The following is a 20045-nucleotide window of genomic DNA, read 5'->3' as shown; positions in this document are numbered from 1 at the left end:
ACACACACAACGTTACAACTAGTCCCAGCATAGGCACTATCAGGCGGCCTCTCAGGCTTCTTTCTTGATTTTCTCTCACTCGCTCTCCGATGGGATCATATTGTTTTCATCCATTTTCTATGTTACTGTGTGAACGTCTTTTCGTGTAAAAAACTGTTCTGCAACACTTTTTTAAACAAAATTTCATTTGTTTTTATGTTTTCCGATAACTTCCTCCTTTGAGCAGCCTCGTCCAGCCCAGCTTCCTGTATTTGGCTGCATGGGTCGCACCTTACAGAAGGCCCCGTCTCCTGTCGGTCTCCTTCAGCAGTCTCCACTTGCTCCCCACTCTGGTGACCTGCCCTGAGCTGACCCACTCAGCCCTTCGTCCTTCTGCCAGGTCGTGTTTATGCTCATCTCCTGGGTGACAAAGTTCTTTCTGTCGGGCCTGAGTCCTGGTTTGGTTTGATATTAATTCCCTTTGTCACCCCAGGGACAGTGACTGTTAGAAACTGTAAGACCTACCTTGCGCGAGTAGTCTTGAAGTCTTCACCTTCCGAGCCATCCCAAGCTCAGCTGTAAGAAGGGACACCATGGGACCGTGCTGGAAGGTGCGTCAGCGCACCTGTGCCAGGTGGGGCTTTATCTTTGGATAAAGCTGGATCGTCGGGAAGCAGCATATCTGGCCCTCTCCCAATCACGTTTCACTAAACTCACTTTGCATAGCTCCGTCAGCTGGCATTGAAATCTATATTGGAAAGTCCCTGATAAAATCTGCAACGCTAATTAGAAATTTCCTTCAGGTCCAGTGCCCGGAATGGCTGTGTCTGTTCTGAGTAACTCTTTTGATTTTGTTCCAAGTATACTGTGAACTGTGGCGGCGTTTCCCTCTCTGCCTTGGCCACTAGGGAGTTCACAGTCCTCTGGCTTGTGCTTTCTGCATTAACCTTACTTCTGGCTTATACCATCGTTTTTAATGGCTAGATATCTTGTCCCTGATCTTACTGTAAAATACATAACACATTTCATCCCTATTCTAAACATTACTGTTCTTGTCATTTGTCCACTTTGTAAAACAACATTCAGAAAAACCTATTTTCTTCCAAAGATCAATCGTTTGTACCAGTGGACTCGTTTAACACAGTGATCGGACCTGCAGTGACTTTCCACTTGGCACCAGACGAGGTGCTGGGTGCTCTAGGGAACACAGAGGTGATTCAATTGTGACCTTCTCCCGAGAGGGACCAGTCAGTCCGGGGAGGCCGAGAGAGTCAGGATAAACAGCGCAGCGGGGACGGACACAGTTACAGAGCTCGACGAGGAGGGCTGTGCTTCCACAGGGCGGCTTTGTTCAGCTTTTCAGTGCACATGGCACACAATTCAAAAGGTACAACAGAGTGTACACAGAAGTGTCCTTTCTGTCTTGCCCCTGGCCACCAGGTCCTCTCCCTAGAGGCAGCCAGTGTTCCCAGTGATCGAGTGTCTTTTCGGGGGTATTCTGTGCATAATACAGACAGACACACAGCTCTTTTCTTTTACATGAAAGTGGCACATTATTTCACTGTCTTTTACAATATTCTGTTGTCAGGATGTACTTTAATTTCCTTAGCCAGAGGTCTACGGATGGACACGCTAGGTGTCTTAAATTTTGCTAGTTTAGACAACACTGAGTAACCCTCTGTATGCATCAGCCCAGCATGGCCAAGGGCATCTGTCTGGACACTAACCGAGCCAGGAGAGCCAGGCTGGTGAATGTAGACTTCTGTCTTCTGATCTCTCTTACCCAGATACCCTTCCATCGAGGGTTTGTCCACACTTGCTCCTCAGCCGTGTGTGGCAGTGCCTGTTTATCCACACCCTCGCCAACACGGTGGTACCACGCAGTTTGATCTTTGTCAATTTGATAGGTGAAAAAATAGTTTCTCTTTGTTTTCTCTCCCAAAAAGCTTCTTAATTCAACCTACAGGAAAGTTAAAAGTAATAGAATGAACACTCATTTTATAGCAGGGGTTGTTTTAATTTGTGTGTCTCCTGTTGCTAGAAGGTTTAAGGACTATTTCCATGTTCTTTTCTGTGAAAACGCCGTTTGTATCCTTTGTCTATGTTTCTGTTGGGCTTTGGTTTTTTAAATTGATTTTGTAGAAATTGCTTATATATGAAAATGTAGCACTTATATTAAATCGCATTTATATATTTCAGATTGTTATTTACCTTTTTTACTTAGGATGGTTGTATTATGAAAAAATGTTGGTTTTTAATTGGGTCGTTTTTATTGGCCTTTTGAAGCTTCTGGGTTCCCTGTTATGCCTAAAAGATCGTCCCTAGTAGAAGAGTTGAAAAATTATTCTGTGGTTTCTTAAAGAGAACTTTTTATAATTTTTTTACCTTTAAATCTTTTATCTATTTGATTTATTTTAGTGTGAGATGTGAGCCCAACTAAATATTTTCCCAAATGGCACCCATCTATAGAACAATTCATCTTTCTCCAACTTGTTTAAATATCCTTTATCATCTACTATATGTGATATACTTTATCACATATCATGTCCATTTGGGTCTATTTCTGTACTTTCTATTCTATATTTTAATCTGTGTATTTATGTGGTAGTATGATACTGTTTTAATTATTGTAGCTTTATAGTACGTTTACATATTTGGTGAAGTAAATTCTCATTATCTTGAATTTTCATAACTTTCCTGACTATTTTTGTTTTTCAGTGTTAAAAAAAAAAAGTCTTGGTCCTCTTTGCCTTCATTGGGGCTATTTTTTTTAGCGTACAGTAGGAAGAGTGACGTTTTGCCTACGAGTCTGCCCCACTAAGAAGGCTGCATGCCTTTCTCTTTGTTGGAGTCTTTTATGTCCCTCAGAATTTGAGAGATTTCTTGGCATTTCTTGTTAAGTTTATTCTCAGGTCTTTTTTGTCTGTTTTTAGTATTGGAGCATCATGCCTTCTACCTAGTTGTTGATGACGTATGTGAAGGCATTAATTTTCACCAACACGTTTGATTCTTTTATCAACTGTATAAGGTTTTCAGTTCTCTTGGATTTTTCCAGGTATATAATATCATCTGCAAATAATGATAATTTTACCTTTTCCAGTTGTATTCCTGTGTTTTCTTTCATTTGCCTAATCGTGGTAGGTAGGACCTCCCCAACGGTGGCAATGAAGTGTACAGCCTTGTTTGGCCTCTGACTGGAGTGAGCATTCTTCTATTGTGTTCCCATTGGGCTTGGTTTTAACTCTGGGATTGAGAAGAATGTAAACATGTACCCAAGTCAGTGTCTTATATACATACATATATACATGCATGCATACTTACGTACATGGTTTTACGTCACTTAACAGTGGGGATATGTTCTGAGAAATGCATTGGCAGGCAATTTCGTCATTGTGCAAACATCATAGTGCACTTACACAAACCTAAATGGTCCAGCCTACTGCACAGCTAGGCTCTATGGCATAGCCTGTCGCTCTTGGGCCACAAGCCAGTCCAGCAGGCTACTGTATGGAATGCTGTACTTAATTGTGACAGCGGCAAATACTTATGTATCTAAACATATCTAAACAGAAAAGGTACAGTAAAAATATGGCATAAAGGATAAAAAATGGCACACCTGTATAGGGCGCTTACTGTGAATGGAGTTTGCGGCGCTAGAAGTTGCTCCAGGTGAGTCAGTGAGTGGGAAGTGAAGGTCAAGGCCTAGGACGTACTGTGCACTACTGTAGACTTTATAAACACTGTCCCACAAGCCTTCCCCCTGCTTCCTTCCCACAGGGTCAGAAATAAAACGCTGGAGCTGTCAGTGCCACTCTGTCAACAGGGATGTGGGCTGGATTGATTAGAAATGTCGCAGAAAAACTGGCTGGCTGAGGCCTAGGCCACCGTAATGGTGACCGGCAGGAGGGGGTGAAAAGTGGCCTGAGAATCAGTAGGAATAGGAAGCCAAGATGGAGCGAGAAAAGAACACAGGATGTTGTCATGACAATGTGGTTTTGGCTCTTGCCTGTCGCAGTCGTGGTCAGTTTAAGGAACTTTGTGGTGTTCGTACAAAGAGGGTGTTTAACAGGAAGAGGTGAAGAACCGAGGACTCAGTATTTGACTTTGGAAATTTGTTTTTGCTCCCATTGGCCCTATCTGGCATAGAGGGCTCCCTCTGACGTTGACTTGATGGAAGAAGTAAAACCTGTCTATGCTTTGCATCATTACAGTCTGAAAATACTCACAAAGCACAGGTGCGGGCTGGCTCCACACTACCTCAGAGAGCGTTCACTAAAGCGGCAGTGGCACTTAACGCTCGTTAAGGTAGCTCCCGTGGACCTGTGTCCTTGGCACGGCGTTCGGTCCTTAACGAGGCATGGACAGCAAGCAGCGTGCTCTGACGGCCTCAGGGTAGGTCTGGGAGGGCTGTCGCACCCAGGCAGTGTGCGGCGCGGGGCGGACAGGCTCCTCTGTGCTGAACCAGCTCAGTGGCTGCCTCAGTGGATGTAAGCTGTGCTCTCAAAACCGAGGGCCTGTGAGGGAAAGGGATTATCTCTTGCCACGCCACATAGTTATTGCTCCTGTCAGAGAAGAGAAAATTTCTCCTGAACCACATATCCTTCCATTTCTTACAGGAAATTCAGCTCCAATATGGTATGAGGTCACCGTTGTATGTGTGGTCTGTCATTGACCAGAATGTCATTATGCGGCTATAATGTAAATTGTGTGTGTGTGTGCGTGTGCATGTGTGCACGTGCGCACGCACCAAGCATCTGTCTATTCTTATTTTATTAAAATTAATTGTTCAGCTTTATCGAAGTATAATTGACAAATAAAATTGTATGTATTTAAAGTGTACGACATGACGATTTGATATGTGTGTACTCTGTAAAATGATTACCATAGTCAGGTTAATTAACACATTCATTACCTCACATAATTACCTTTCTCTCTCTCTCTCTCTTTTTTTGTAGCTTGAATGCTCACCGTTTGCTCTGTTAGCAGATTTCAAGTACAACAGTGTTAACTATGGTTACCATGCCATGTGTTAGGTTCCCAGAGCTCACGCATCTTAGAACTAAAGGCTTCTCCCCTTTGTAACCACCATTCTATTCTCTGTTCCTATGAGCTTGACACTTTTTTTTTTTTTAATATTCCATATATTAGTGAGATTATACAATAATTATCTTTCTGGCTAATTTCAGTTACCATCATGTTCTGGGTTCTTCCATGTTGTTGCAAATGGCAGGATTCCCTTCTTTCTCATGGCTGCATAATATTCCAGCGCGTGTGTGTGTCACACCTTTTTATCCGTTATCTTTTGATGGGTAGGTTGTTTCCATATTTTGGCTATTGTGAATAATGCTGCAGTGAACCTGGTGTGCAGACATCTCTTCAAGATAATGGTTTTGTTTCCTTTGTATATATACCCGTAAGTGGGAGTGCTGGATTACATGGTAGTTCAGTATATACTTCTTCAAGGAATCTTTACACTGTTTTCCATAATGGCCGACCCATTTTCCATTCCCACCAACAGCGTACAGGGTTCCCTTTCTCCCACATATTTGCCAACACGTGTTATCTGTTGTCTTTTATAAAAACCATTCTTGCAGGTGTGAGGCGATAGCTCATTGTGGTTTTGATTTGTATTTCTCTGAAAATTAGTGATATTGAGCACCTTTTCATGTACCTGTTGGCCATTTGTACCGTCTTCTTTGGAAAAATGTTCAAGTTTTTTGCCCATTTTTTTATTGAGTTATTTGTTTTGTTTTTGTTATTGAGTGGTATAACTTTTTATGTTTTGGATACCAACCCCTTATCAAAGACAGTTGACCCTTGAACAATGTGGGGGTTAGTGGCGCCAACCCCCTACGCAGTCAGAAATCTGCATATAACTGCTAGTCGGCCCTCCGCAGCCATGGCTCGAAAATAGTTGATTCTTGAACGACATGGTTTGAACTTTTCAGGCCTGCTTATCAGTCCGTGTGTAAGTGGACCCGCACAGTTCAAACTCGTATTGTTCAAGGGTTCGCTGCATATGGTTTGCAAATATTTTCTGCCATTCTGTAGATCACCTTTTCATTTTGTTAATTGTTTCCTTTACTGTGCAGAAGCTTTTTAATTCTGTGTAGTGATGTTTGTTTATTTTTGCTTTTTTTTGCTTGTGCTTTTGGTGTCATATCTAGAAATCATTGCCAAGACCAATATCAGGTAGCATTTCCCCTGTGTTTTCTCCTTTCTCTTAGGACTTTACCGGTTTTAGAGCTTGCATTTAAGTCTGACCTATTTTGAGTTAATTTTTGTTAGTGGTACAAGATGAGGATCCCGTTTCATTCTTTTGCATGTGGATATTCTGTTTTCTGAGCACCATTTATTGAAGAGACTATCCTTTACCCGTTGTGTATTCTTGGTAACTTTGTCAAAGATTAGTTGACCCTACATGCACGGCTTTTTATCTGTGTTCCCATCGGTCTGTGTGTCTGTTTTTATGTCAGTGCCATACTGTTTTGATTACTATAGCTTTATAATATCGTTTGAAATCAGGAAGTATTGATGCCTCTAGCTTTGTTCTTTTTTCTCAAGATTGGTTTGGCTATTCTGGGCCTTTTGTGATGCTGTACGAATTTTAGAATTATTTTTTCAATTTCTGCGAAAAATGCCGGTGGAATTTTGATGGAGTTTGTATTGAACCTGTAGATTTCTTTGGGTAGTGTGGCTGTTTTAACAATATTAATTCTTCCAATCCATGAACATGAGATATTTTACCATGGACTTGTGTCTTAGTTTCTTTTATCAATGTCTCACAGTTTTCAGTGTTCAGGTCTTTTACTCCTTTAGTTAAATTTATTCCTAAGTATTTTATTTCTTTTTGATGCTATTGTAAATTGGATTGTTTTCTTAATTTCATTTTTTGATAGTTTGTTGTTAATGTATAGAAACAACTTATTTTCGTATATCGATTTTGTATCCTACAACTTTACTGAATTCGTTTACTCGGTCTAACAGTTTTTTGGACATGAGATCATGTCATCTGCAAACAGAGGCACTTTTACTTCTTCCTTTTGGATTTGAATATTTTTTCTTTCTCTTGCCTAATTGATCTGGCTAGGATTTCCAGTACAGGCATACCTCAGAGACATCGTTGGTTCGGTCCAGACCCCTGTAATAAAGTGAGTTGTAAACTTTTTGCTAGTGGAGGGTCTTGCCTTCAGTTTGTAAAAAACGCAATACGTGGAGTGTAAAAAAGTGAAGCGCAGTAAAAGGAGGTCTGCCTGTACTCTGCGGAATGCGAGTGGGAGGGGTGGGCACCGTGTCTCGTGCCTGCGCTTGCTCCTTGTCTTGAGTATGATGTCAGTTGTGGGCTTGTCATATGTGACCTTTATTATGTTGAGGTACATTCATTCTAGATAGTTTGTTTAGAGTTTTCATCATGAAAGGGTGTGAATTTTGTTAAGCGCTTTTTCTGTATCTGCTGATATGATCTTGTGATTTTTATCCATCCTGTTAATGTGGTGTGTCCCATTTATCGATTTACATATGTTGAACCATCCTTGCATCCCAGGAGTAAATCCAACTTTATCATAGTGTGTGCTCTTTTTAATGTGCTATTGAATTCAGTTTGCTAGTGTTTTGTTGAGGAGTTATGCATCTATGTTCATCAGAGATATGGGCCTTTAATTTTCTTTTCTTGTAATGCGCTTGTCTGGCTTTGGTATCAGGGTAATGCTGACCTCATAAAATGAGTTTGGAAATGCTCCCTCCTCTTCAGTTTTTTTGGAGGAGTTTGAGAAGGATTGGTATTAATTCTTCTTTAAATGTATTAATTCTTTTAAATGTTTGGTAGAATTCATTAATAAAGCCATCTGGTACTGAACTTTGGTTTGATGGGAGATTTTTGATTGCTGATTAATCAATCGCCTTACTAATAATCAGCCCCTTCAGATTTTTTATTTCTTCATGATTCAGTCTTGGTAGGTTGTATGTTTCTAGGAATGTATCCATTTTTTTATAGGTTGTCAAAGTTGTTAAGAGTATAATTTTTTATAGTCTCTTACGATTCTTTGTATTTCTGTTGTAATGTCTCCTCTTTCATTTCTGATTTTATTAGAGTCCTCTCTTTTGTTCTTAGTGAATCTGGCTAAAAGTTGGTCAATTTTGGTTATCTTTTCAAAAATCCGTTTTTAGTTTTATTGATCTTTCCTTTTTTTTTTTTTTTTAATACTATTTTACTTATTTCCACTTGGATCTTTGTTGTCTTCCTTCCATCAACCTTTGGCTTGGGTCTTTTTCTAGTTCCTTGAGGTATAAAGTTGGGCTGTCTGTTTACGAGCTTTCTTTTTTCTAATGTAGGCCTTTATTGCTATAAACTTTCTTCTTAGAACTTTTTTGCTGCATCCCATAGGTGTTAGTATGTTGTTTCCGTTTTTGTTTGTTTCAAGATATTTTTTAAAATTTCTCAATTTCCATATTGACTCATTTGTTAAAGAGTGTTTTAATTTCCACATATTTGTGAGCTTTCTGGTTTTCCTCCTGTTACTTCTAGTTTCATACCATTGTAGTCAGAAAAAGGTACTTGGTATGATTTCAGTCTTATTAAATTTGCCAAGACTTGTTTTGTTACCTAACATGACCTGTCCTGGAAAATGTTCCACGTATGCTCGAGAGGATTGTGTTTTCTGCTGCCGTTTGGATGAAATGTTCGGGATATGTCTGTTAGGTTTATTTGGTCTGAAGTATAGTTCAAGTCCAGTGTCTGTTTGGATAATCTACCCACTGTTGAAAGCAGGGTATTGAAATCTCCTATTATTACTGTATTGTCTGTCTCTTCCTTCAGATATGTTAGTATTTGCTTAGTATGTTAGGCATTCTGATGTTGGGTATATATGTATTTATAATTGTTATGTCCTTTTGATGAATTGACCTCTTTATCACTAAGTGACTTTTTGTCTTGTAAACTCTTTGACTTAAAGTTTATCTTGTCTGGTGTAAGTATAGCAACCCTACTTTCTTCTGGTTTCCATTTGCATGGACTGTCTTTTTCCATCCGTTTGCACTGAGTCTTCTTGGGTCCTCAAAGCTGAAGTGAGGCTCTTTTGGGCAGCATGTAGTTGGGGGTCTCGGTCTCTCTCTCTCTCTCTCTCTCTCTCTCTCTCTCTCTCTCTCTCTCTCTCTCTCTCTCAATCTCTCTCAATCTCTCTCAATCTCTCTCAATCTCTCTTAATTTATTCAGCTACTCTTTGTCTTTTGATTAGAGATTTTTTTAAAGCTAAGACTATATTGATTAGAGAATTTAATATATTTAAATTTAAAGTAATTATTGATAGGTAAGGCCTTACTAATGCCGTCTTACTGTTTCCTGGCAGTTTCATAAGTTCTTTTCTCTTGCTTTCTTCCTCTTTGAGTTGATGATTTTTCATAGTGGTATGTTTTGATTCCTTTCTTTTGTATCTATTATATTTTTTTGCTTTGTGGTTACCAGGAGAGTTACACAAAATAATAATCTTTAGCTGTAACAGTCTGTTTTAAGTTAATAATAATTTTGTTTTTGATGTCACAATTTATGTCTTATTGTGTAGCCTTTGACAAATTATTATAGTTACAGTGTTTTTAATACTTTTGTCCTTTAACCTTTATACTAGAGTTAAGTGCTTAATATACCACCATATTACAGTATAGTCATGTGCCACATAGCCACATTTTGGTCAGTGACAGACCACTGTACTGGTCTCATAAGTTTATAATGGATTATAAGCAAAAAATCGGTGTGCAGTGTTGAAAGAAAAGGCTGGACCTGACTAAGATCTTAATTTTACTGCTAGCTCTGGGTGGTTTAAATACATGAGGAGGAGTGTCTACGGCCATGCCACCCTGAACAAGTCCGATCCTGTCTGATTTCGGAAGCTAAGCAGGGTCTGGCCTGGTTAGTACTTGGATGGGAGACCACCTAGGAAGACCAGGTGCTGTAGGCCTAAAAAATAAGGGATTGTAAGCTGACAAGGTTCTTGCAAGGGTTGCCTCACCTAAAAATAAATAAAATAAAATAAAGTAAATAGATGAGGAGAGTTACTTGCTGGCCACCTACCTTGTGCCCACCCAGGCTGGGGCCTAGAATTGGTGAGGGAGTGAGGGGAGCGGGCTGGAGAGGAGGGACCCTGGGAGCCAGTCCCTGTACATTCACTCTTGTGTGCAAACTCACTTCCCTTCCCTCAGTTTCTCTTTATCTCTCTTCCCTCCCTGCTTCCTTCCTTCCCTTTCTCTCTGTTCTTCTCTCCCTCCCTCTCCCTCTCATTATTTCTCATCTCAAGCTTTATCTTTCTGGGTCACTTTCGATCTCTGCTCTCTGCTCTCCTTTTCTCTCCCCTTCTCTTCCCTCCCTCCCTCCCTCCTTCCCAATATCTACTCTCCCTCCAACAGCACCTCCCTACACAGCCCTCCCCTTGTTCCCTTCAGACCCTCCACGTGTGCATGCGCCTGCGTGTACACACATACACACTTATCTTTTATACCACGGATCCCCAGCCCCCGGGCCGTGGACTGGTACTAGTCCGTGTCCTGATAGGAACCGGGCCGCACAGCAGGAGGTGAGCGGTGGCCGGAGAGCGAAGCTTCGTCTGTGTTTGCAGCCACCCCCCAGCGCCAGCATCACCGCCTCGGCTCCACCTCAGATCCTCAGACATTAGATTCTCATAGAAGCACCGGTCCCTGGTGCCGCGCAGGTTGGGGACCGCTGTTTTATACCATAAGTTATCGGACATTTTCTATGTTTAGATACGCAAGTACTCGTCATTGTGTTACAATTAACCACAACACTCAGTACGGTAACCTACCTGCTGTGCAGGTTTGAAGCCCAGGCGCAATAGAGCCCAGGTGTGAGGCAGGCTAGACCATCTAGGTTTGTGTAAGTGCACTATGACGTTCGCACAGTGATGAAATCGCCCACTAGTGCATTTCTCAGAACGTATCGCTGTTCAGTGACACATGACTGTATTGAAGTATTCTGAATTTGACTTTATACTCACACCTTTAACAGTGCTTTTTACATTATCATATTACTAATGTCCTTTAATTTTAGCGTGAAGAACTTTTTTTAGCATTTCTTGTAAGGCAGGTCCAGCGGTATACTCTCTCACCCTGTTTTATCTCCCCTTTGTTCTGAGAGAGAACCGTGCTGGGGGAAGTGTTCTTGCGTGACAACTTTTCTTGCAGCACTTTGAATATATCATCCCATCTCTGCTGAGGACAAGGTGTCTGCTGAGAAATCCGCTGGTAGCCTTATGGTGGTTCCCCTGTATGTGTGGAATTTTTTGTTGTTGCTGCTGGTTTTTAAATTCTCTGTCTTTGATTTTATTACAGTTTGTCTTGGAGAAGATATTTTTGGGGACCTATGAGCTTTATGAATTTCGATGTCCAGGTTTCTCCCCACATTTGGGGAGGTCTCAGGCATTATTTCTCTAAGCTTTCTGCCTTTTTTCCCGCTCTTCCTCTGGGACCCTAACAATGCTTAACTTGTTTCTCTTGATGGTACTCCATCATTCACATAGGCGTTCCTCACTCTCTTTCATTTTTTCTTTGTTCTCCTGTTACTGGATAATTTCGGATGAGCTATCTTTGACTTTACAGATTTTTTTCCTTCTGCTTCATCAAATCTGCCACTGATAGCTCTCTGTTGCATTTTTCATTTCATTCATTGTAGTCTTCAGCTCTAGAAGTTCTGTTTGGTTCTTTTATGATCCCTCTCTCTGTTAAACTTCTAATTTTGTTTGTGTGTTGTTTTCTTGATTTCACTGAATTGTCGTTCTGTGTTTTCTTGTAGTTTACTGAGCTTCTTTAAAACAACTATTTCGAATTCTTTATTGGGCAATTTGCAGATCTCCATTTATTTGGGGTCAGTAACCAGAAAATTATTGTGTAGGAACTTGTGGTTTGGACCTAATTGGTTGATTGCTGCTACAACAAAGAAAAATTCAACATTTCCGTGGATTTAAACAAGACCCAGAGTAATATAGCATAATATCCCAAAATTAAAAATTACTGTACATATGAAGAATCAGGAAAACCTCACCATCTCCTAAGGGGAAAGAACAGTCAACAGATGGCAGCCATGGCATGATGTGGCTGTTGAAATTATCAAAGAATTTAAAGCAAAAAGTGTAATTAAAATATTAATTAAAATTTTTCTCTAAGATAGATGGTAAATAGTCTCAAAGTTTTAAATTTAAAACTGGCAATTTTATAACTGAAACGAAATAAAAAATTCATTGTGTGGACTCAACAGAATGGATATAACAGAAGAGTCAGTCAACTTGAAGATAGAACAGTCAGAATTATCCAGTCTGACCAATAGGGATTAAAATGACTAGAATGACCAAGAGAGAGGAGAGTCAGATTACTAGAATCATTAAGGAAAGTAGGGACATTACCACCAACCTTTCAGAAATGACAGTGATTAGAAGGAAATACTATGGACAGTAAATGCTGTGCCCATGAATTAGATAGCCGAGACGAAATGGAAAAATTCCTAGAAATGCACAAACTAACAAAACTTAAAATGTAGGAAATCTGAATAGATTTATGACAAGTAGAGAGATTGAGTTAATAATTTTAAAACTTTCTAAAATTAAAGCCCAGGGTCAGGTGGCTTCACTGGTGAATTCCACCAAACGTCTAAAGGAGATTTATCAAGAACTCTTTCGCAAAAAGTAAGAGGGAGCACTTACCTAGTCATTCCATGAGGCCAGCGTTACCTTAAGAGCCAGAAAAGGACATCGTTAAAAAAGAAAACTGCGGGCCAGTATCCTTATGAATATAGACCCAAAAGTTCTCAACAAAACATTCGTAAACCGAGTCTAGCAAAATTTCAAGGGATTATACCCAGAAATGCAAAGTTGGTTCAACATGAGAAAATCAATCAGTGTAATATACCTTATTAGGAGAAATTTTTAAAAGCTCACATGATCATCTCAGAAGACAAAAAAAGAAGCCTAATACCCCTTCATGATTAAAAAAACGAGGAACAAAAGATATTTCTTTAATTGGAAAAGAAGAAATTGAATTATCTTTGTTTGCAAATGATTTGATTATACACACAACACACACATGCACACACACGCATGCACGCACGTGTTCAGTGTGACTAGCCATTAGGAAATGCAGTTTGAGACCCGATTAGATAGCAATACACGTCTGTTCGCAGAGCTAAATCAAACTAGTGGCGATGCCAGATGCCGGTAAGGATGCGGAGAAGCAAAATCCCTCACGTGGCTGCTGGTGGGAGTGCGAAACGCCGTGGGCACTCCGGCAGGTGTCCGGCAGTTCAGGAACCTGGTACCTACCACACTGCCCAGACGTTTCACCTCTAGCACTCACTCCAAAGAAATGGGGCCGTCAGGAAACGTTTGTAGTAAGAACAAGCGTGATAATGGCTCCGGCGTGGCCGAAGCTTGGGGGCGATGGTCAGGACTTTGATCAGGTGATCCTGGAAAGCTGTGGGGCAGGGCCTGCAGTGTAGACAGGTTTCTGCTCTCTCGTGTTACTCTCTGCATCTCTCTTGGGCCTTTGGCACATTTTTTTTTCTTAGTCGGTTCTTAATATGTGTGATTTGAATAAAGAGAATTTTAGATATCGAGGGTTTGGTGAATACAGGCACAAAATAAATAGAATATCATCTATTTTTTTAATCATGCCTTATGTTAATATCTTAAGTGTATATGGATTTTTCTGAAACTTCCACATTTATTATCTCATTTGGGGTGAGTTCAGAACCACGGGTACCTTAAGCAAGCTTGTGACGAAGTGCGACGAGCCTGCCTCCCCAGTCTGCCCTCACGGACTCATTCTGTCCCGTGGTGTCCATCGGCTGAGCCGGCAGGTCTGACTTGATCTGGGCTCGTCCTCTCCATAGACTTCTTCAGGACTGTTCTCCCGTCCTGGTTCCCACCAGGACGGTACAGCTCTGTAATTTGCACGTCTGGAAAGGAAGGCCTTCGTTTTTGCTCGTAGTGGGAACCTCCGCCAAGGCCGGTGCGGGACCGTTCATGTTTCTGTGTACGCGAGGTCCGCTCGGCCTCGGGGCCTCCGTTCGCGCCGTGTGCTGTGTGTCTTTCCATTGGGAAGCAGGGCTGTCGGCTTCGATCTGAAGAAACCTGTACGCGTGGGGCAATGGGAGAAAAACAGGTTTTTGGTTCGGGTTGAGTGGATGTTGCTTTGGAAGAGTTTCGCATTAGAATGCGTACGGCGGGGCGGAGAGGAGCGGAGGTGAGTCATGGCTCCCCTTGCTGGGTCAGGCGGGCGGGCTGTGTAATGAACTGGAATTTGGATTTATTTTTTAAGCTTTGGTTTCCAGGTTCTGTGAAAGTTAACAATTAGGATAACTAAGGAAGATCGCTGGGAGCTGAAATTGACTAAGGCCATGTCAGAATGCTTTGTATTACTGCAAAAGGAAGTGAATTAGACGGTGTTCTCTCCTCTTAGTCTGAGCTGTGTGTGAGGGGGCCCCTCCGCCTCCCAGTTGCCGAGGCGTGTGCGGAGGGGCCTGAGAAGGAGACTGGGATCGGGGATCAGAATTTCCTAGGGGGCTTGGTTTGGGGACATTTGGGGGAAAAGATCTGGGGCTTGTCAGAGGACTGAGGTTGGAAAAGCTGCAGCTGTTGTTCAGGCCTCAGAGCCTCCCAATAGTGTCTGTCCACAGGTGTATGTTCCATAGGTGTTTGCTTCCTCGGTGGGGGCAGAACGGAGGGCCAAGGGCACTAGAGCAGAAATGTCGCTGCCCCAGAGCCTGTCTCCACCGCTTGAGGCTTCTTTGACCTGCCACGCTCCTGGTGAGCCTTGGGAATGGTTGAGCTCTTGTGAACACCTCTGCTCCTTGGGCCAGCAGCCGTCACCTCCCGGCTCCTGGTCGATGCTTACTGAATTGACCCACAGAGGGTTCTTCGTTTTTCCTTAGGAGGTCGGTTGCCAGACCGGAAAAGGCAAACGTGCTTGGGGCTGGCGCTTACAGAAGGTGGAAGGAGTAATAGCCGTTTCCTCTTGTGAACCGGCTCCGGTGTGACTCATTTTGCTTCTTGTTTCTGGTCCTGACACTCCTGAGGAGTCATCTCCCTGACCTGGGCTTTCATCAGGGAGCCTCATCAAGCCGAGACGCATGTCTGGGCAGGTGCCTTGTAACACAGGCAGCAACATGGAGCAGTGAAGGTGGCTTTAAACTTGGATTCTGTGGGACTGGGATTTGAGATCCCTGGGCCTTCTGCTAGAGTCTTCTATTCTGATTTTATTGGTTTAAGGTCCCCGGCGTGGAAGCAACAGAAATTAACTTTGCATCATACAGGCAAAGGGGGACTTGTTGGAAGGATAGAGAAGGCTCACAGACTGCAGAGAGGAGCTGATGAGCTTCAGAAAGGACGGGAGCCAGAGCAGCCACGGGCTCGGGGGCAGGAACCTGCTGGGGAGGAGCGAGGACCGCCACATCCCGTTCCTGCTTCCTTCGGTTCAGCGTCAGAGGCCGGGGAGGGAGGCCCGGCGGCCTGGCATGGCCCAGGGAGGGGCGGCCTGACTGAGCCCACAGAGAAGGGTGGTTCCCCTGAGCCACACCAGCCGCTGTTACTCAGAGGAGACAAACAGGAACAGTAAGGGCCCTTTGCCCGTAAGCTCTTGGGGACCAGGAGCAGAAACTTCCCCTCAACGCTGCCAGAGTGAGCTTCATTTCATCAGGGGCCCAGGCTTTTCAGTGTTCACGTGTTGAGGGTTCGCGTGTCGAGGGCTACCCTCCTGAACGTTCTTTATCAGCGAATCGCTGTGCACGGAGAAGCGTGGGGAGGGTGTCCCAAACACCCCCTGGGAGAGAGCAGTTGAAGGTGGTGTCTGGCACACACACGTGCTTTTCCGTGCCACGTGTGAGAAAAACGCCCTCTCTGGAGAGTGGCCTGTTAGAAGTACTCCTTGGGGAAGAGGGTCAAGTGTTTGATACCAGAGCCAGAGGGGCAGTTTTTTGGCCTCTTTGGTTCGACCGGCTTGGAAACCGCCATGGTCACCAGGAGTGACTGAGGCTGTGTGATCGGTGTCTCCGCGCCTCGCCCAGAGGCATCCGAGCTGTTTCCCGCCACAGCGCTGCCGCCTCCCCGGCAGCTCAGCGGGCAGAGCCAGGCGCTCCGTGCTAATTGGCTTTCCCCTCTTCTTGCCAGGTGCTGCAGATGGTGTCCGTGGTCAGTGCTGTCCAGCGCGTGCCAGGCTGATCCATGGTCACTTTCCGGGATGGCAGCAAGGTGACTTCAGCTGAGGATGACCCTGACTGACAGGCTGCGTGAGAAGATATCTCAGGCCTTCTACAACCATGGGCTGCTCTGCGCATCCTACCCCATCCCCATCATCCTCTTCACGGGGCTCTGCATCGTAGCCTGCTGGTATGTTTCTGAGCTGCCCTGGATACGGTGGGCCTGTGTCTTGGGGCAGCAGGTTTCCCCACCCTGGCTGCTCTGTAGCGCTTAGACTGTGTATACTACTTACACAATAGAACTCAAGGCTCATTGGAGCTGCTGAGAATAGGGCCCTGGTCCGGGGTGTTTAGCCAATGAACTGAAGCAGTCCGGGCTGGCCCTGACTTAGTCACCAGATCGGTTTATGTCACTGGTAAACCATCTCAAAATAATATTTAGACATTTCTAAGAAACCGTGAGGTAATTGAAAGGCCCGATTTTTTAAATTTTCCTGCTCGGCACTGGCAGTTTCTTGGTGGTAGCCCTTGAGCATTGCAAGGCCAAGTCTATTTGAACAATTCGTTGGACTCCCTCTTGCAGGCTAACTGCAGAGATGTGGTTCTCTGCTCTCTAGTCATCTTCTGTGTGCCCCTGGAGCCTCCTTCTGACCTCTTGTTTATCCTGGGGACCTGCTGTGCACAGCAAGGACTATCGTGAGAGCTGCGGCTGACCTCGTGCATGTCTGTCTTGCTGTCACAGTGCCCCAAAGAATGATGATGAGGAGAGGCTTGATGTAAGATATCTGATGGCCCTTTGGCTCTAAAACACTGACAGCCATGAAAAGAGCTCACCTTCTCGTCCTTGCCTCTGGCAAGAATTCTGGTTTCCAGATTCATTGTATATTGTGTGTGTTTGTAGATGTTTTCAGTGCTGAGCTGGAAGGAGGATGGTTAGGCCTGAACTCGCTGTTCAGTTCAGTTGTTAATGATCCCAAATTCTTCCCTAATTAGGACTAAAAAGATGAACACCATTTATTGAGAATTTCCTGCTGGTGCTTCAGGTATATGATTAAATGTCTCATCAGTCTTCATGATAACCTTGGGAAGTGGTCCAGTTAAATTTCCTTTTAGCCAATGGGGGATGGAGGGTTACGGACTGCTGGTCTTTACAATCGGTGAGTAGGGAAACGGGTTCAAATCCAGGCCTAGGGATACTGGTGCTTGTAGCCGTGGTGGCCTGTCGCCCAGACTCTCCTCACTCTGGGTCAGTGTATTTGTATTGATGTTTAAACTTGGTTAACTTGTGTTGTACGAGATAAGATACTTGTGGCTGTGTCCTGTACTGATGAATCAGGAGCACTCTGAGAGCCCAGCTCTTGGGTTTGTTTTCTCTAAGCTAATATACCCATCTTTCTCTTTAAAGTCATACTTTTTTAGGCCTGGCCTATACATGGAGGCAGTAGTTCTCAAACCTGATCTAGCATCAGCGTCACCTGGAGGGCATAGTACATGCGAACTGCGCAGCCCCCCTCAGAGCTCCTCATTAATCGGGTCTGGGATGGGTCTGAGAATTGGCATCTCTAACAAGCTCCCAGTCCTGGGTACCACATCTCGAGAACCCCTTGGCTGTGTCTTTCTTGAAAATTTCTCTGAAGTTCTGCCACGTCTCACTTAAAAATATTTTCTCTTGCATTCCAATTTCCAGAGCAGCAGTTGGTGGTAGCGCTCAAAGTTATTATCGTTCTTATTGCCTTTCGTTGAGGGGGTGGGATCCAGCTCCCCCTCCACTAAATTCTCAGTTCCTTGATGGCCTCTTTGTGCCTTCGCACAGGGGAAGGTGGCGAGGTAAATATGTGGTGGACGGATACCTCGAGTTAAACTCGTGGTCTGCATGGCAGTTTGGGTTGAAGAAGTGGTTTTTGGGATTCCCCATCCACATAGACAGCTCTAGCTACGGGAAGGGGAGGATGTTTCCTCTTTGCCATCTATCTTCTGGGGGTTGCGTGTCACCAGCTGGCACAAGCAGCTTTCTGGACAGGGAATGCAGGCTGCGCATAGCAGCGGCTTGGGCACCATTGGCCTTATCTTTGAATGAATACTTTGATATCACACATGTGTTTCAAAACTGTCCTTGAATGTATGACAGGGAGCCTTGGTATAGAAACTTCGTGAGACGGCCAAGGTCTCCAGCACGGAGGACACGGCCTCGACTCAATGAATCAGAATGGGACGGAGGGTGGGGGAGAGGCAGACGTGATCGTAACGGCAACCAGTGCAGCCGCAGCTGGCCTGATGCACAGGCGCTCCCAGCGGGAGGGCTCCTCCCCACTGACCGCCGGCCGCGCGGGTCCTCCGGCGCTCACACGTGGCACCTCGTTTGGTTGCCTGACATCCTTGGAGGTGCTCGTTACTCCCTAGATCTTTTAAAGATGATGAAACCGGCGTGGAGAGCTAGTAGGTGGTAAGCGTTGCTGCGGGCAGGTCCACGTGGCACCTGAGTCTGTACCGTGTCCACTTAGCCTGTTGGTAGGAACTTTGCGAGGAGCACTGTTTGGTGCTGATCCTGTTCACGTGAGGTGTGAGCTCCTGGAGCGAGAAGCGGGAGAAAGGGTCTCAGCCGCAGTGGGCCGGGAGCAGGGCTTGGCCGGGTCCGCCGGCATAGAGCAGAGAAGCTCCGTGAGGCTGTGGCCCCACGTAGCAGGGAGGAGAGAGCCGCCTCGGCGAGGATGGCTAGGACACGTGCCGGGCCCCGTGCCGTGCTGGCGATGCGGAGCACAGCCCTTCCCCTCGCACCCCTCAGTCTCAGCCTGAGGCAGACGCTCGCCGTGCCATCGGATGCCGTGCACGGCCATGCACGGCGGATGGGACGCAGCCCCGACGCAAAGGCACCAGGTCAGGGAGGCTTCCTGCGGGGAGCACACCCGCGCGGGAGGAGGAAGTGGCTTCATCCTCACCTCCTTTCCTGTCGTGGTCGTGGTCATGGTCATGGTCATGGTCATTCAGCTCTCTGCTGCCACAACAATGGGACAGGGGTTGGGGGGCACACCCTGGCCTGCCCCGCTGAGAACCTGCTGCCTCCCGTGGGCCCGCCCTCTGCCGGCACCCGGCTTTCCTTTTGTCTTTGCAATCCCGTTTTTTTTTTTTTTTTGAGGAAAAAATCCAGCCTGTACTATCACATTCTTAGTGCTGTGTACCTACTTTCCCCAGCCAGTATTTTTGTCATGTGATCTTAAAGGAGTTTTTAAAAACTTCACTCAAAATCTAAATGGCTTAGGAAAAGTTTCCCAAGGTGTGATGAAGTCTCCTGGCTTCCAGAGACGATAAAGTTTGTGTCAGAGCATCCTCGGCCCCCGGGCCGTCGTGGCCAGGAGACCAGGGTTGACTACCCAGGGCACAGGCCTTGCCGTCCCCTCCTGCCAGGGCGGCTCTTCCGGCCAGAGCAGCTCGCCCTCTGCAGAGCCTCAGGCTGCCTGCAGCAGGCGGTGTGGGCAACGGACAGCGCTGAGTCGTCTCATCAGTCCCCTAGGCTCCACTTAATTGCTTACCTTCTATTGTCCCAGGAACGAGAGACTGGTTCGTCTTGAACCCAGGACTGTTGTTGCCCTGGACTTTGTTGTTCAGACCTAGCAGCCGCCTGCGCTGTAGACCCCACCCATCACCACGGGAGCATCCTGGGAGCAGTGAATGCTCTTTCCTCTGGGAAAGGTTGATGAAACCTGTAGCAAGTAGGCGATGTGGCAAGAGGTCTGTTTACCTTTCCTAGAGGCTAGGTCACCAGGCTTGAGGTGCGACCCAGCAGCTGTCCAAGGAGACAGATGTTGTGGCTCCGGCCCTGCCCTGGCGTGCAGGAAGAGTGCCCGGGTGCCAGGCTAGCTGGACTCCCTGTGTGCAGGTCAGA

The 20045-nt window shown here is 45.0% G+C and overlaps 1 protein-coding gene and 1 pseudogene across 3 annotated transcripts in view; both read left to right on the top strand.

Moving 5' to 3' along the window:
- The window catches only part of LOC107509118 (SREBF chaperone), a 52555-nt gene that overhangs the window by 4265 nt on the left and 28245 nt on the right, over window positions 1-20045 (top strand). For 2 of the 3 annotated variants that reach the window (XM_036218515.1, XM_036218514.1), the window contains one exon: window positions 16137-16355. In XM_036218515.1, the coding sequence (XP_036074408.1) occupies window positions 16234-16355 (122 nt within the window). In that variant the 5' untranslated portion in view covers window positions 16137-16233. Of the gene's footprint in view, window positions 1-15208; window positions 15648-16136; window positions 16356-20045 lie in introns of those variants that run through there. The other variant, XM_036218516.1, reaches the window with a different exon arrangement.
- LOC118602235 lies at window positions 9811-9929 on the top strand (annotated as a pseudogene).

The sequence above is a fragment of the Rousettus aegyptiacus genome, unplaced genomic scaffold, assembly GCF_014176215.1.
Source record: "Rousettus aegyptiacus isolate mRouAeg1 unplaced genomic scaffold, mRouAeg1.p scaffold_m13_p_4, whole genome shotgun sequence".
Taxonomy (NCBI): Eukaryota; Metazoa; Chordata; class Mammalia; order Chiroptera; family Pteropodidae; genus Rousettus; species Rousettus aegyptiacus.
Note: the sequence above shows the minus strand (reverse complement) of the source record. Positions and strands in the feature narration are given on the sequence as shown.